The 18,117-nt window shown below is 39.5% G+C and overlaps 1 protein-coding gene across 8 annotated transcripts in view; it reads right to left on the minus strand.

Annotated features, from left to right (window-relative positions):
* The window catches only part of PPP1R13B (protein phosphatase 1 regulatory subunit 13B), an 84,798-nt gene that overhangs the window by 60,596 nt on the left and 6,085 nt on the right, over positions 1-18,117 (minus strand). For 4 of the 8 annotated variants that reach the window (XM_044436987.1, XM_044436993.1, XM_044436992.1 and 1 more), the window contains exons 1-2: positions 6,252-6,476; positions 374-521 (exon numbers count right to left, since the gene is read on the minus strand). In XM_044436987.1, the coding sequence (XP_044292922.1) occupies positions 374-521; positions 6,252-6,374 (271 nt within the window). In that variant the 5' untranslated portion in view covers positions 6,375-6,476. Of the gene's footprint in view, positions 1-373; positions 522-6,251; positions 6,478-16,761; positions 16,810-18,117 lie in introns of those variants that run through there. The other 4 variants (XM_044436990.1, XM_044436994.1, XM_044436986.1 and 1 more) reach the window with 4 other exon arrangements.

Genomic DNA, 18,117 nt, shown 5'->3' on the forward strand with positions numbered 1-18,117 from the left:
AGAGTTGTCCCGCCACCACCCGCTCCAACACCTTGCCCAGAAACGGGATGTTGGCCACTGGTCTATAATTACTACTCTCTACTCTCCCATCTTATTGCTTCCTCCCCTACAGACATTTAAGCACTGGCATTAATCAGTTAAGGTCAATCAGGTTCCCCATTTATTTAGAGTTTTAGACAAGACCTTGAAAATAAGTCTAGAATTCTGATTAAGTCAAAGGCCAGATTAGCCTGGATCACTGATGCTAACATAGCCCTTAAATTGCAATTAAGAATAATGGGGGAATTCTGTTTTGGAATAAAATATACAATCCTGCAGCCTGCTCTCAGCCTGCTCTGAACAACTTGTTCAGGAGACCAAGAAATAGTTTTACCATTTCCACGCCACACTTCAGAAAGATGGCAACTGCCTTCTCCAGGTTCTTTGCAAAATTCCACTACATCTCGACAGGTTGTTTCAGGTGTAATTGGCACTTCAGTCAAAATCTGTTCATTGTTGCTGAGGAACACAGTTAATATCATCTGAAAAACAAGACACCATCATTTAGAATCAAGCTTCTAAAGAGACAGAGATTTCAATTTGCATGAGAAATACAATTTGCTAAATTACCCTTACCCAATTTTTTTTTAATCAACAGGAAAGGAAGGACTTCACCAAACAATCCTTTAGAAATACAAAAGAATCAGCCCTGAGATGAACAGAGTCAACAGAAGAAAAGTATTTCCTACCAGTTTCACAAACAGGGTTTTTAAGTTATCTTATCTACTTTTCTCCTGCTCCTAAGACAAAAAAAGCTTCCAAAGCAGTTTATATATAATCAGTAAAACCATAAAAAATGCAATAGGTACAACAGAAGAGTCCTAGCTTACCATTTCAAAATATATGAAGCACAAAGAAAAAGTAGTATCAATGGATGAGAAAAGAATGTCCTTTCTTCCCACTCTCATTTCCTGTACACAGCCTGCTGCAATGGCTGCTAATGGGCTAATGGTGACAGGTGAGAGAGGAAGAACCTCTATCAGTGTGGTTTTTGGCAAGGTTAGATCCAATTGTGTTGTTATGCTAGCTGAAGGGAAACCACTGACAAAATGGATTTCCTGTCCCCATCCCCCGCATGCCCCTCAAATCTTCTCTGGAGAGTTAGGAGACTATTTGAAGCAGATCTAGTAAGATGCACATGGCTGTTAAGGAGAGAAGAGGATGGGTACATTGTGTAGCATTGGAAAATATTTTTTGGAACAATGGATTCAAGCCATAGTTTATAAATATCCATGTACTTGTACCACTACCTGATCTCAGTTTGTCTGAGTAAAGCAGAGAAAGTAAGTATAGGTTCCTACTGTCTCTGTGAACTGAAAATAATAAAAGAAGATTATTTAATAATTTTTTTTTATGTCCTGCCTTTTTCCTACAAAGGGCTCAAGGCAGCTTACATCTCCTCCATCTTATCCCCACAAGAACAACCCTGTGAGGTAGGTTGGGCTGAGAGTCTGTGACTGGCCCAAAGTCACCTAGTTGGCTCCATGGCTGAGCGGGGACTAGAACCCAGATCGCCCGAGTCCCAGTCCCATGGTCTTAACCACTGCACCACACTGGCTCTCCATTTCTGATTTCTTCATATTCTGGAAATCATTGCTCAAAGAACGGAAAAGGCCAACTGTTTGGTCCTGATGTTGCTACTTAAATGGAAAACACTGTCTCAAGTATAAAGTATCTTTTCATATACATAGATTTACTATTCACTATTCAGGTTTACTATTTACTATGCTTTAATAAAAACATTAGGCCTTATTATAACTTTATAAAGATAACTTTATAAAGAACTTTATAAATTGGTTATTTTAATTGTGGCCTACAGAGACTCTGGGGATACTCCCATCAGTGTGATCATGAGTAGGGGGAAGTATGGTGTTGGGAGAGTTACAGGTCAACATAGGAGAAGAAATATTAGATACTGTATTTAACTGCTGGCCCCTCTTCTGGTTCTCCTCCTATCCAAATGATTCCAGGTAACTGTTTCAGCATGTCCTCAGGCTCGGTGGTACAGTCGCTAAATGCCAAGTCAGCTCAAAGTAAAATCTCCCTCATCCCTTGTGGATGCCAGCCTGGCATGTGTCACAGAAACCTGGGTGGAGGAAACAGGAGATGCAATTCTCTCCCAGTTGTGCCCAGCTGGTTACGCATTGTAGTACCAACTTTGGCCTGGGCATCAGGGAGGGGGAGTAGCTATAATCTATAGGAATATGATGCCTCTCTTGAGATTCCCTGTCCACTCAAGGACCTATTAAAATGTGTAATATGGTGTCAGCTGCATGGGACTCAAGCAAGTTGCTAACCTGGAGCCAGAAATAAGGTAATATTGACACCAGGTAGACTTCATCAGAGAGAGTGTTCCATAACACCCACTGGAAAGCATGCCATCATGCGTGAAACTCAAAAAGTTTCCTATTACAATGCACTTGCAGCAGCCACTTGCAAGCACAATTCTTTAAATTCTCCAGTACAAAACAAGCTTGATCAGCTGGAATGCAAACAGTTCCTCACTGGAAAGCAAGGACTGTTGTGCACACAGCAACTAGGATTTAAATTGCCCATGCTTGCAAGCAGCTGCTCCAGGCATTATCCAGTGAAGCAATGCTGAAAACCGCTCATGGATGGAACACAGACATGAGGGCTTGCCTTGCCCAGAAGAAAAAGTCTTGTGCAAATTGCTGTGTACAACCACACAAATGGAAAAGTACCATTCGTTTTCAATTCATTTTTCTAGGTCATTTTTCTTTCCTAAAATGGAAATATGAGTACAAGAGACTTTCTGCACACAAAAGGGTGCCTTTAGGTCCAAGTGCAGGGTGTGTCACTACCTTCTGAAACCAAAGCTTATCTGAGATCAATCTCACACAGCTTGTTATCCACTGAGTCAAACATAGCTGACCAACCATATACTGTGGCCTCTCTAGTGACTACCAATTCTTATTTGTGTGGTCTAGGTAGGCAGAAAAAATAATGGTTTATCAAGCCCTTATGGGCTGCAATAGATTAGGTGGCTGAAAAGCTGTGGATCTTGTGCTAGAGAGAAATAAATAAGAGCTACTGTTATCTGTGATAGTGACAGCAGAATTCATTCTCTACCATACTGATAAGATATTCCAAAGAGTACTACAGAATTTAAATGTGAGACAAACAGCTTCATACACAGATGACTCCATGGAAAGAAAGCCAACTCCATGTGAAAAATACTGCTTCTAAAGTGGAAACTTATTTGTTAGGACAGCATAGTTGAGGCTTATAACTAATTTTATAACTTAATAAAAATCTGTCTAGTAGAACTCCTGTCTATACTCTCACTGTGACTAAGTATGTATAAAGAAACATTTGCTTTTGTCAATTATTCTGGCTATGGAAATTACCAGTATGAATTTGCAGCAGTTCTACCTTACCTACTCTGAACTTGCACATCTTTCATTTTAATTTTAAGCTCCTAATCTCAAGAATATAACAACCTCACTACATATAATAGCTATTTTAAGGTAAGGAGTATGATTGGGTTGGGGGGGTAGCAGTGAGAGGGAAGTGACTGTTCAGAACCCCCAAGCTGCTTATACCTGGGACAGCAAAGAGGCTATGAAGCCTACTACTACCTCCACACAGGTGCCATTTATTTCTATAAGCAGAATAATAATTCAGTCCTAAACTGGGCCAAATTTTGAGCTTGGTTTTATGCACTTCTTTCCTTTTTCCACCCACATTTACCAGGCAGGCAGGCAGTGTTCTACAACTTAGCAGCATCCCAGACCTATCACCTATGGGAGATGTTAATACCTGTGAACCAACTTAATACAGTTTCCAGGAGTTATGGGAACTACATGGTGAAATCCTGGATACAAGTACCATGGAAAAAAGTAGGTTTTTTATGGACCCTAAGATGGCAGTATTCATGAGTAACATAGCACCAACAGATACAGGCACAAAGGATGCTGCTGCAGTTATGAAGGTCTAACACAGATCTCAGCAACAGGTAAGTTTCAGAGAAGGGGAAGAAGGTTGTGTGATTCACAGGGTGGGTAGGATTAGTGGTGTATAATTTCCAGAAATTCTGAAGTCATGGTGGAAAACAGGGAGGATTTTCTGGGGGGGGGAGTTTAAATGGGGGGGAGGGTGTTGCAATACTTTTTAAAAAAACTCCTCTTTACAGATCTAAGTTTTTGTTGTTTTAGGACAGCCTTCCACAGACTGGTAGTCTCCAGATATTTTAGATCAGCTTCCATCTGCCCCAGGCAGCCCTAGTCAGTAATGCTGGGTGCTGTAGTCCAAAATCTTTGGAGGATACAATGCTGGAGAAGACTGGCTTATGAATATATATGATACATGTAACTTAGTTTGGTCATAAAAGTATCATTAAACTTAACAACTTAAAAAGTTAAATTTGTAAATATTGTTTGAATAAACTAGACTTTAAAATTTAATATCAGTAAACAAAAAATATGCACAAAACAGATTATACATAACAGGTGGCTTTGCATGGGATACTATTCCACCCTGATAATAAGCCAAGTTTTTTCTCTCACTGCTTCCCTAACAGTTCTGCAGCCGGTATTTTTTTTTTTTTTGGGGGGGGGGGGGCTACAGAAGGACCAATTTGACATTCAGTGACAGCCCTTCCAAGGTACACAAGCAGCACACTGGACAGTTGTCATTGGATGGCCACCAAATTTTTAATATGATCAGTCCCAAAGCTGTATTCATTCTGGATATTTTTTAATTTTATTTTTATAGTTGGACATGTACAAGTGCAGAGGAGTGTACTTTCATAGGTAAAAAAAAAAGTGGGGAAGCCTCTTCCAGGCAATGTCCTGGGGAGCTACCTGTCGTCAAAGTACAGCAGGAACCAACTCAAACACTGATCCACAGCATCCCCAAACAAGGGAAGCAAAAGGAGAAACCCCACTTAGAGCGTTTCTGAGTCAATGTTTCAGGGGTGACTGCAGGATTGTTGGGTGGTTCGTTAACCACTCCAGCCATCCACTCTCAGAAATCATAACAACCCCACACTCAGCAAATGCAGGGAAATGAGCCAGCACGTGCAGGGGAGAGTAACAAACCAGAGTAACTTATTAATCATGTTCTATTGTACAGACCTGGTCAAAGGTTCAAGGTTACAAACCTATGCAAAAAAGATCACGAATACCATGCAACAGATGAGGAACAAGTACACAAAATAACAATAAAGTGAAATAATCCTAAGGGTGTTTAGTTTTTAGTTTGAAATATGTCACATGTTAATATAGCATAAAATTTTAAAAAGTTGATAAGTATTCTAGACAATGTATTTTTTTATTCCACTGATAAGACCCAGGGAAACAAAAACAGCCCAAGGCATAACCTTGCAAATCATTCCCACAAGGTCAAGCTATATGAATCAACCTTTGAAATATGCACTGCAACATTGTACATTGCTTTCGAAACTTACAAATAACTGTGAAGAAACACAAATCTCAATAGAGGCCTCTTCAGCCATTCCTCATTTGTAAAATACCGTAAGACAATCTGAAAAGACTTATATTCACATGTAGCTGCTAAGACTACTACTGAATTCTCCAGATAAACAACAATTTCTGAGTTATACATGAAGGTCCCTCTGCACTAGGAAACTGCATTTCCCAAAAATATTTTACAGATATTAATAAGGGTTAAAATAGCAACAAGTTATGTTTGTGAAGATCAGGAAAAGGCTGAGATACTCTCATCCAACTGAATGCAAACATTTTATTAGCAGAATGGTTTTACTTAGGAGACATATTTATAAACATATACATACATGGTAGGCATACCATGAGCAGAGCTGGAGCTGGGGGTTAGACTAGATGGCCTGGCAGGCCCCTTCTGACTCGCTCTGTTTCTAAATATATGTTGAGAAGAGTACCTTTTCATAAAATTATGATAATTCCTATTAATATCTGAACATAATTCTGTAGCATGCAAACTAAGATCTTCAAGAAAAGATATAACTGTAAGCAAATTCTGAAATAAAGCCGTTTAAAAGAATTCAAACACACAACATAAATATGCAAGCAAGACCACTTTTCAGAACAAGCATACATACAAAAAAGTATTAGAACAAATATTTAAATCTCTAAAGATGGAAGCACTGTTGCTCACTTTAAGTCTCAAAATTGCAAATTAATGGGAACACCTATGAAAGAATACTATAAAGCAAGCCAGCTAAAACAAGAGTTACATCATTTCACTCTCACCTTTCTTTTCATTATATTGCTTATTTTCCAATTTCTCTGCTTCATGCCCCTCCCCAGTTGCCAAGTATTCTCTTTTGATATGTTTAAGATGCTTTCAAAAATCATTCTTAAGGTGTTCCTCATGTGTAAAATGGCGAAGGAAGGAGAAAGCTGGAATCTAAAAAAGTTTCTGTGCACAGACTATGGTGTAAGAATCTACTTAAATGGATATTTCTCTGGTCTGCTGGTATATAAATACAAGAGGTAATGACGTGCCATGATTAAGACCGCCTAATGAAACAAGACAGAGCATGGCTCTGACAGCAAGTAGATATGGTGGATCAAGTTTCACCTAATTAGGTAAGCTTACTTAGGAGTTTTCTTTATCAAATGTGTAGTAGTAACAGCTACCTCAATTTAGGAAATGGCACACTTAAACTATGGGCAATTGTAAAGTGATTGTTGAATGACAGTAAGTAGAAAAAATATTTCCCTCTTCCTTCTCTGAAAGCTGTTTTAGCCTGCTTTGACAATACCAGGTATATAATAGCTTTGGCTACCAGTTATAAAATCAACACAGTACTTAACAGCAGCATCTATTTTTAGTAGCAACTGCTGTAGCACATAAGAGTGTATATCCATGCTCAAAGATGCTAACATTCTGCAGTGATAACAATAAAGTGACAGTAATAAGTATTTACATGAGGGTTCGGAAAACTCAGGTTCAGTGTATAAGTTTGTTCTTCTATTTCTAAACAGCTCCAAACCATCTTCCCATGCACAATAACTAGTAAATTGCATCAGCTTGCTTTTAATATGAAACCAATCTCATTGATATGACCTGAATCAATAAAGAATGGAACAGAGGCTCCAATCCTGCAAGATTGCCTTTATTATAGACAAAATTCACTATACCCGAAACTCTTGCCAGCAACTGGTAATCCTCTTCGAAGTGATTTTCTTGAATAGAAGCTTCTACTTCAAGTTAAATACTATTGAATATGGCAAGTCAGCTTGATCAAGGAAAACTACAAGTAAGCACAGTTAAGTATACCCCACTCATGTATTCCTATCCTTAACTTCTAAAATACTAGATTTGTTTGTACAAGGCTCACTTCCTTGTTAGTTTTAGAGTACTTTCTGAACCCTTTATATAGTACTCAGCAAGGCCTTATAGGCATGTAGCAAAGGAGTACAGAACTAGAAGGGCCAGATTTAAGCTCCAGCTTAACCACAGACTCACTAGGCAAAAGCAGGCCACCTCATAATACTCTCTTGAGTCAAAAGCTTTATTTTCAAAACATGGAATCCTATAGGGAATGAGATTGAATGGGAAATGATAGTCAGCCATGGATCAAAATGATATGAAGTGACGGCAAGAGTGGGGCCTGTAGGGTGGTTTAGGGTGCAAAAATTGATCCCAGACTACATGAAATTACCCAACCCTGCTTTACAGTTTGAGGATTTCCAAAAGAAAATGGACTTTCCTCCCCATTATTGTGCAGGCAGTTGATGGAAAATAGTGTACAACATAGCAGTGACCCTAGTGGAGAAACCTGCCATGATTTGGAAGGATAGGTACACCCTTTTTCATGAAGGGTCACCTTCAAATTTTGGGAAAGGAGTCTGGAAGTTTAGATAAACATGGCATAAATTAGGTGCTGACCCTAGGCCAATCTGCAAAATTTCAAAATGAATACTGCAAGGGTAGGAAGCTATGATGAATGAAAAACAATTCAAAGGGGATTTTTTAATTTTCTGCTCAATTGACACCAAAGTAAAAGTAAGGACAATAGGATGGGATGAATGTGGAACATACAGTAGCAGACACACATGAACACTCAATATTTTGCAACCAAGCAACCACTACTAGAACCTCCCAAGTCCCACAGACAACATACACTAGCTCTTCTAACTTTTTGGCTCCTCTCTTCCAAGAGAACCGGAGCACTGAAACATTGCCCGCAATCTATTACTTCAGATTTCCCTGCCCTAAAGTACTGGAACTGGAAAACCTTGTTCAAATCCCCCACTATGGTTAGGCAGCCTTGTTCAAACCACCCACTGTGATTAAAAGCTAGAGCTTTTGGTTACAAAACACTGCCCCTTCTTCTCCCTCCCTGCCTTCTCCCCCACCCTATGGCATTTTCCTTATATGGAAAAGCTTGGAAGAACTAGGTACACAGTTTGGGTCTCAGTGTCCCTCCAAACTGCTAACAAAACTTAAGAAGGTTAAGTTTCAAATTCAGTCGGCTGCAAAGGATTGTCACTTCGATTCAGACATCTGTCAAATCTTTCCAAACACCTCCGGTTTGTTTTGGGATTTGACCAAATCCAAAGCACATCCCCTGTAAGAAGCCTGGTAGCCGTTTCTATAGTAGGCAGAGGCTTTCCAGGATTAGGTGCTATGATACCCAGAATGGAAAAGATGAACTGCCTAATAAAATTACCCTAGCAAATACCCTAGCAATGGTAACTCTTGCCATGACTCAAGGAAACGGTGCAAGAAATATTAAACTGCAATGGTGTAATATTTGTGGAAAGTTCTGAAGGAAAACAAACACTTTATTTTGTGTTTTGGTTTTTTTTGAAAGAGAGCAAGTTGTCTAGCTGATCACATGTATTTCAAATCAATACAACATCTGAGTGCCACTTTACACTAAGAGGAAATGACATTGTCTCCAGGTCCAGGAAAGAACTGCTCTACAGGAGATCTTAGGGGAGTTAATGCCTTCCCTGTGAACTGTGTTCAATTCTTGGACACATTTTCCCAGTATGTGATATTAAGTCACGATGATTTAATATTTATTTTGTTAAGCGACATTGCATAACCATGGGGTTACAATCCACATTCTGCACTCCAGATCCTTAAGAAGCTTATCCTCCTCCCCTGAAAATATGTTTTAGAAGCACTTTAAGATACCTTTTATTATTTTGGCTTGCAATGCCTATACATCTTGTTCAAAAACAGATCTATACAAAGGATAAGGCTAATAAATAGTGAAAGGCTAAACAACAATTCCTCTCATTTAAACTAATGTCAAGTTCTACCTATTTTACACATGTTCCAAAAAATTTTTTCAAACAAACTCTACTTAGGTTGCAGTCTCACACATACCTAAATGGAAGGCCTTAATGGCACGTTTGAGCAAACATGTGTAGGAGTACAGTGTTAATTTATTGCTAAGATTCAGGGCTGTTTTGCAAGTACAAAACATTTATATTTAATATGAGCAAGACAATTCTAGGCAGGCACACAAACTTTATCAACAGATGAGACAAACAAGAAAATGTTTCTGACCACTCTTTAAAGTGAAGTATATGATATACACCAATAGTGATGCGGGTTTTCTATCAAATCTTGCACTCATGTTTTTTCCACAAAATTTTCCAGTGCAAACTAGGTGCAATTGTGGAGTCATTTGCATAGAGAATTTTTCAGGTTATATTGGAAAACTAGGTTAATTTGCATTGTAAAATGTTCTGCTGCTCTGAAGCAGGAGGTGTGACAAATGGCAGAAGATATATTAAGATATGCAGATAATCCCATACTACTAGCAGAAAGCAGCAATGAATTGAAACAACTCCTAGTGAAAGTGAAAGAAGAAAGTGCTAAAGCAGGACTGCAGTAGATCATTAAGAAAGTATATCATAGCTACAGAAGAATTCCAGAACTTTGATGTCAACAAAGAAGAAACTGAAACTGGGAAAGATTTTTTATACCTCATCTCAGCCATCAATTCAAAGGGAGACTGCAGACAAGAATTCCGAAGAAGACTGAGATTTAAGAAAGGTAGCAATGAAGGAACCAGGAATGTTCATCAAGTGTAAAGACATTTCACTGGAAATCAAGGCCAAGATCATCCATACTATTTTATCCCCTATCACTATGTATGGGTGTGAAGGCTGACAGTGAAGAAAACTGATGTGTTCAAAACATGATGTTTGAATGAGAACTTTGCCAATACTGTGGACTGACAGAAAGATGAACAAGTGGGTCATAGATTAAATGAAGCTAGAGCTTTCTCTAGAAGTGAAAATTACAAAATTGAAGCTGTCAAACTTTGAGCATATCTTGAAAAGGCAAGACTCACTAGAGAAGACAATCATACTAAGGAAAGTTGAATGCAGAACAAGAAGACCAGTTATGAGATGGACTGATTCCATAAATGAAGCCTTACCTTGGATATACCTTGGAGAGCCAGTGTGGTGTAGTGGTTAAGAGCATGGGACTGGGACTCAGACGATCTGGGTTCGAGTCCCCACTCGGCCATGGAGCCAACTGGGTGACTTTGGACCAGTCACAGACTCTCAGCCCAACCTACCTCACAGGGTTGTTGTTGTGGGGATAAGGTGGAGGAGGAGAATGATGTAAGCTGCCTTGAGCCCTTTGTAGGAAAAAGGCAGGATATAAATCGAAAAATAAATAAAATAAAAAAATATACAAAAGCAGGGCTGTCAGGAGAAAGTTATTTTGGAGGCTATTCATGTATAGAAGGGGTCCTCAAACTACGGCCTGTGGGACTGGATACGGCCCACCCAGGTCATTTACCTGGCCCACAGAGATCATTTTCTCCAAACGAGTCTGAAAGCTCTGAGTTGGCACAGGTGTTCTCTGAAACTCTTTCAGTTTCAGAGACAAGCAGAGAGCCAGCGCACACACCAAATTGTAACAGCTCCCTTCAACTGTGCGTGCGCCGGCTCTTCCCCCTATTGCACGCATGTGTTGGCTCTGAATACAGTGCAGGAATATGGAATGGGAATACAGAAGAGAGGAGAGCAGTGGGAAGAGAGAGACAAAAGGTAAGAAAAAGATAGAAGGTAAGAAAAATATAACTTTTAAAATGTATTTTTAACTGTATGAGCCACATCCCCGGGCTGCAGGCCAAGCCGCAGCCGCCTCACCAAGCCCAGGGGCAGATGGGCCAAGGTAGAGCGGGAGCGGGGCCATGGCTCCCGCGCCTCTGCCGTGGCCTTCTCATGGGAAGCCCCCACTGCTGTCGAGATGCTGCCATGCTTCTTTCCCCCACAGCAGGGAGAGGCAGGAGATGCTCCCACAGAAAGCAGCCATTACCTCCTCCCTCGCAACCCTCTCCCAGCTGGGGGAGCCGCCCCACATTTGCCTCTCTGGCCTTCCGCTCCCCCTCCCCCTCCTGGAGCCAGGTGAGTGCCCGCGAGGGGAACCTTCCTCTGGCTCAGAAGCGGGGCGGTGGCGAGGAGCCAGGAAGGCCTCGACCAAGGTGAGTGCACCCTCATGGCTCCCCCTCGTGTCATGCTCTCCCTTTCGGCAGGCAGCACGGCATCATCATGGGCTTTTGTTGCAGCCCGAGCACGTGGAGCAAACATTTTTTAATAAAAAAAACCCCACAGGTTTTTAAAAAAGAGAGAAACTCACTGAATATTCACTAAGTCCTGCAACCCGAGATCATTTTCACAAACCAAATGCAAAGACATATGTGCAACTTCAAGGAAAAGGGAAGCACATCAGTGATATGCATTCACATGTGAATGCATCTGAAGTAAAATTAGACCTCCTCATTAAACAAGTGAAGGAGGAAAACTTCTTCTTCCATCTCCCCACAACTCAAAACCTGTTGACAGAAAAACCAGCAGTTGCATTCCCAAACAATACGTGTGGATTCAGTGGAAATGTTGCAAAAGGAGTTTCAAGTTAGATTTAAAAAGCTTCATCTCCATGAACAGGACATACAGCATTTCCGGAACCCATTTTCTGTTGACATTGAAATTGTTGATCCGATTTACCAAATGGAACTGGCTGTACTACAGAATTGTGATTCTCTGAAAGACGCATTCAAGTCAAGCAGCCTTACTAATTTCTATGCATCTTTAGCCTCTGAGACATATCTGAATCTCAGGAACCATGCACTCAAAATGGCAACCCTCTTTGGCAGCACCTATGTCTGTGAACAGACTTTTTCCTGAATGAAATATCTGAAATCTCCAACCAGATCCAGACTAACTGATGCACACTTGCATCACTTGTTACGACTAGCAGTGACAAATATAGAACCGGACACTGACCATCTCATTAGCCAAAAGCAGGCCCATACGTCCCATTGAAATAGTAAGTTTATGTTGATTAAAATTGTTCTTCATTTTAAATATTGCACTGTTTTTCCTGTTTTTTTTCACTACAAATAAGGTATGTGCAGTGTGCATAGGAATTCGTTCATATTTTTTTCAAACTATAGTCCGCCTCCCCAACAGTCTGAGGGACAGTGAACTGGCCCCCTGTTTAAAAAGTTTGAGCACCCCTGTTGTATAGGGTCACCATAAGTCAGAGACAATTTGATTGCATATAACAACAACAAACTAGGGTGCATTCATTTTTCTTAATGAAATTGTGAAATGGATGTTCTTCCATGGGAAAATGAAGCACTGGAAGATTTTCTACCTAATATCACTGACAGAGGGTCAGCTAGCTTTATGCTAAACTAATATATATCTAAGAATAGTCAACTGCTTTCTTTGTCATAATGGTAGCAAGCAAGAAGTGAACCTACTACTAAGAACAGCCTTACTGTAGTTTTGGTTTTCTTGAACTATCTGACTCTAGTCACATACAATTTGCATATTCACAGTTAGTTGCATGAGTGTGGGGATATGCATCCCATTCAAGCAATGCAGTATGGATATACCCTGTGCGCATAAGGATGTACATCTAAGGCTTCCATCTTACATACATTTAACTAGGAATAAGTTCTTTTGAAATCAATAGCACTTCCTTGTGAACAGATACAGGAAGTCTCCAACATATGAACAAGTTCTGTTCTGAAAGCATGTGTGGTAAGTCCAACAAAATTAGCCTAGGTACCCAACTAACACAATCAGCTATATAGTACTGTATTATAATAGAATGACACTGGAGGACTTCTACTGATGTCACTAGAAAACTTCCAGAAGTTATACTTCTGGGAACATGGCAGTGTGGAAGTGTACTCACGTTGTTTGTCTGATGGGTTCTTCCACATATGGTGTTACCGCTAGGTTAGTGAGACCTGTGTTACACTTCGCTGGACTGGTTTCTCTCAATTTTTACAGCAACTACACAAAAGCACATTCACATCTTTGAAAGTTCATGACTTGAAGGTTTGTATGTAGGGACTTCCTGTATTCACAATAGAATGTAATGGACTTAAGTTAAACGAAACCAGATTTAGACTAGACACTTAGGAAGAATTTCCTCACTGTCAGAGCAGTATGACAATGGAACCTGGGGAGCTGTGGGCTCTCCCTCACTAGAGACATTCAAAAAGCATCTGGACAGTCATCTGAGCGGCATGATGTAACTTAGTGTCCCGCAGTAGCAGGGGATTGGACCTGATGGCCTTCCAACTAGATTATTCTATGATTCTATATGTACAGAACTGCACTTTTAGCACGCATGGGTTTTATGCCTATAGTTCCCAAAAGAACAAATTGTATGTGTACTGAGCTCACATATGCAACTCTTAGTTGCAATATATAACTCACCCCCCTTGCTCCAGAGATAAGTATGTCTTCTACTACATCTGCATAAAGGAGTCTAAAATGGTACACACAAAGTCTCCATAAAATATAAAGGCAAAGCATATAAAGGAACAAATGAAACTATAAATCTGCTAAGACATTCAGAGATACATGTTGAGATGGATTTAATGGTTAATTTAAGCAATAGTTTGAGACATTTACACTAGTGCCTTCAACAAAGCATGTCAGCAATCACCCTAAATGAAAAATGTTATTGGTTCTGAGTCCAAATGCTAGTTAGTACACTCACTGTAGAAACAGTCTACAAAATTAGAACTGAAGGTTGGTAACCATGGAGATGGCTATTTTAAACATAATACCTTCATGGAATGGCGTCACAGGTCCAACTCCATTGTTATGTCATTCCCTAAATATAAATATACCATATATAAATTCTGAATCTCTTTTGGCTCTCAAAAAGTACAGAAAGCATAAATCCATTGGTTATTATTTAACAGCAGGGAGGTACCACAGAACAATTTTTTAAATTACTTCTATAACAATTAACTACAGGAAGTAATCTTCAGCCTTAAAGCCTTGAATACATAAACAAGCACATTTTATGTTTCAATGGTTGTTCAGAACTGTTACTATGAACTAGCAAGCCTTGTCTACCAAGGTACGAATTTTTCAGCTGTTCAACCTTACTTGTTATCTCACTCTTAGGTCACTTGAATTTCATCTACCTCTGCATACCTGAAATAATGGGACAATTCACATATAATGATGATCTAGGATTCTTTTTAAAAAAAAACCCTGCTGCTTGGTCATTCCCATTGCGAGAGGGAGCACCTAAAGATCCTGAATTCAACCCTGCATTCCAACACTTGCTTATTGGAAGAGAGACAAGCCTAAATTCCTGACTTATACCACATGGTAAACAACAAAGAGATGGGACCTTCTAGGTTGCATGTAGATGCCGCATGCAATTACCTACTCAATACCATAAAATAGTATGCTAAAGGAACAGCATGGATTTTGGACAAAACATGATTTGCTGAACCCACCTAGCTATAAATACTTTCAGAGTGCACCAGATTCAAAGGTTTTCAAAATCGTGTCTATAAACCATAAATCATCTGCAATCTCCATTAAGATGGCCTATTTTGTGGGACAGTTCAGTATTTGACTTACTTTTTTCTGACAACAAAAACAAGGGCAGTTCTGACATGGGCCAAAGTATCCAATAGGCTAACAAGGCATTGACAGCATGGCACTGGTGTTGACTACTATTTTTTCCTTATAAATTTACCAGTTAAACAGGCCCTTTTCAGTAGTCTGACCTAGACCTGTTATGTTAATAATATGCTGCTGGCTGTAATAACTATGATGGCACAGAAGAAAATGCTTACTACAATATGACTTATGCATGCTTTTCTATTTGTAGAACCAAAAGAAAAAAAAGTTTAAGTGGTCCACTAGGACCACCAGCAATTCCCAAGGAATTTAAGTAGCCCGCAGAAGAGGAAAAAACTAAAAAACTGAGAACTGTTGCACTAGGCTATTGCCTGGATCACAGTTTAGTTTAGCTCTTGCTTGTTCAGGTCATTACACTTTCCTTCATTTGCCTTCAACTGCTGTGCTGTCCTGCATGCTGTACAGTTACCTTGACTTTAATTACCCATTGGGACAGGCTTTTTTGTGCCATACTCTGAATATCAGATCAAGAACTGCTTGAGATGCCTGGTAATGTGAACTTCTGAGCCTAGAAGTAGTTAAGTATAGTTTGTATAGTATAAGTTCCTACATCCCAGTGCTGATAGACTATTTCCCTATTTAATTATATGGATGGCTATCAAGCAAGAGATTCACAGATTACTCCTATCATTAACCAGGCTGATATCTTACTTGTGCACTTATCTTTGCTGTGTCAGACCATAAGCTAACTAATTGTCTCTATTCTCGCTACAAAAATAAAACAAAAACTTAAAATTTGTTATTTTCCTAACAAATTTGTGGACATATTTTTCAATTATGATTGCAAATAGGGTTGCAAACCTTATAGACTGACACTACTGCCATGCCTTTCACAGCCACTTGACATAATGATTATGTTTATTCCCATGCTATAAAATACTTCACTTGCCAATGTCTGTACATCATCCTGTTCAAAGCAAAAGAGGAGATCAGGCTCAGCAAGCAACCATAACTGCAAAAACTGGTAGCCTACACCCAAGTACTAGAAGTTGCCAAGATAATTTCCATTTCCTCCTTATTTTAGTATGTCAAGAAGTCAGAAAACTCTGTAACAATACCACACACCTTTGTCCATAATGGTTGAAACAATGAGGCAGCCTCTTATTTTATTGGTATTTGTGTTTCTGTCAGAACCTTGGAACTAACTGATCTAGATAGCCAGGACAGTCCATCCAATGATGTCCAAACAGCACTTTAGAATGACTGTCACTTGTTCACCGCCCTCCAAATAAAACAGAAACAATTGGCCCCATAAAATTACAGTGATGTGTCTGTATCTGGGGAGGAGGAGCTTACCACTGTCCAATATGTACAGCCTTGCCTGGCCAAGGTCTTAAAAATACAATATTTAAATGCTTTGAAATAAATGAAGGGGAAATATGCACCAATAGAAAGGCTGAGAAATAACAGAATACAGCAGTAACTGCTCCATTGTAGTCACCTTCTGAGGTTTTGGTTTGGGGTTTTTTTTAAACAAACTATCAGGGAACTTCAGTCGCTGCTCCAAAAGGGAGCCAAAAAGCAAAGCAGCTAAAACTTTCCCATTCTTATTCTAGCCAGATATTAGCTGCCTAGGGATGCCATTGGCAAGACAGGTGGCATATAAATGTTTTAAAATTAAATTAAAATTAAATATTATGGGAAGTGTTGAAATGTTGAAGGCCATTGAAAAGTATCAGTACAACACTTAAATCTGAGAGGCATACATGGGAGATAGTGTCCCCTATTCCTTCTGAAGCAACTTCCTTTCCTCCATCAATTGGGCCCTGGTCAGAATCGTAAATTAGCTCATATGCTACCTTACCTTGTCAACTTCCAAGTGTGTTATCTACTCTACTGCCTTTTCTCCTCTTTCAGCTGAAACAAGAAAGAAAATTGACCAGGAAAAACAACACATATCAGACAGCTGCAAGAGCAAATGACCAAAAATAAAATAAAAACTTAAAATCACACCCACACACAATTATGCAATTTTCTCAGACTTCGTTTTTTAAAAAATTAATCTCAACTGCATACTTTTGAAACTCTCAGAAACAAACAAAGGAGCAGTGAATGAAAAAGATAATAATAGGTGGGAGAAGATAGCTTCTGCATGAGCGACATTGGCATACCAACCAAAGTTATCAGTAAGCCTGAGCATCGTTCCAAATCATGAGAATGGAAATCGATTTGGAAATATTCTGCAGAAGTAGCATTGCGAATTTCAAAGTAACCTTTTAGAAATTACTACATTGATGGAATTTCATTCTCACCATATGAATTAGAACCTACACAGAGATAACCACTGTAGGGATGTGGCTCAACCATACAGACATCTTATTTTTTGCCCATGTCTTAAAAATAAAAGTTAGCAGACCTTGGCCTTAAAAGAAATGAAAAATATAATGAGTTTGAACTATCATTGGATTAGTTAATGGTTTTGTTATGTCAAGGGTGTAATCCTCATGGAAAATATTGAAATAGTTGCGCTTCCTGCATCCTGTAAGGCTGTTACAACCTTAGGGAAAACAGAAAGAAAACATTCCTTGATGAAGGATTAGCAGAATTTGGGATACACTGTTTATAATCAAATTAACAAATATGGTAGTGAGAATTAGAGAAATGAGTTAGGAAGAAATTTTTATAGGAAAGTGGAGTCTTTTGTCACTTTTTGGGACACTGATGTTTGAGATATTGTAAACCTTTATGTTGGATCCTGAACACCACTGTTCCACTGTTCACAGTAGCTGTATTCACTCATTAACAAGAAGCTATTCTGCTGATTGCTTGTTGTTATGTGTGAGTACCAGAAGCATGGTGAAACATGGCACAACTGGTTATCATGAATCACCATGGACTAAAGTTTATTTTAAGGTTTTCACATTTCAGCGTGGCTTCTTGTTATGTGCAAAGCTGGTTACAATGTTTTTCTACAAATTGTCCCATTTTGGCCAGAGAGTTTGAAGGCAGCCACCATTTTCTGCTGCGTCATTCCCTGAGGAACAGCTGAGTTGCCAGCAGACAGTGAGTTCATTGGCTGCACCTGCAAGCCCAGTCCTCCCTCCTGGCATGTGCTCCTCAATGCCCAGCCAATAACCCACCTACCCACCACTTGTCCATTTCAAGCACCATCTGGCCAATTGTCAGGATGTCTTGTGCAGCAGCACTATGCTATCACTTT

The sequence above is a fragment of the Varanus komodoensis genome, unplaced genomic scaffold, assembly GCF_004798865.1.
Source record: "Varanus komodoensis strain SLA01 unplaced genomic scaffold, ASM479886v1 scaffold3, whole genome shotgun sequence".
Taxonomy (NCBI): Eukaryota; Metazoa; Chordata; class Lepidosauria; order Squamata; family Varanidae; genus Varanus; species Varanus komodoensis.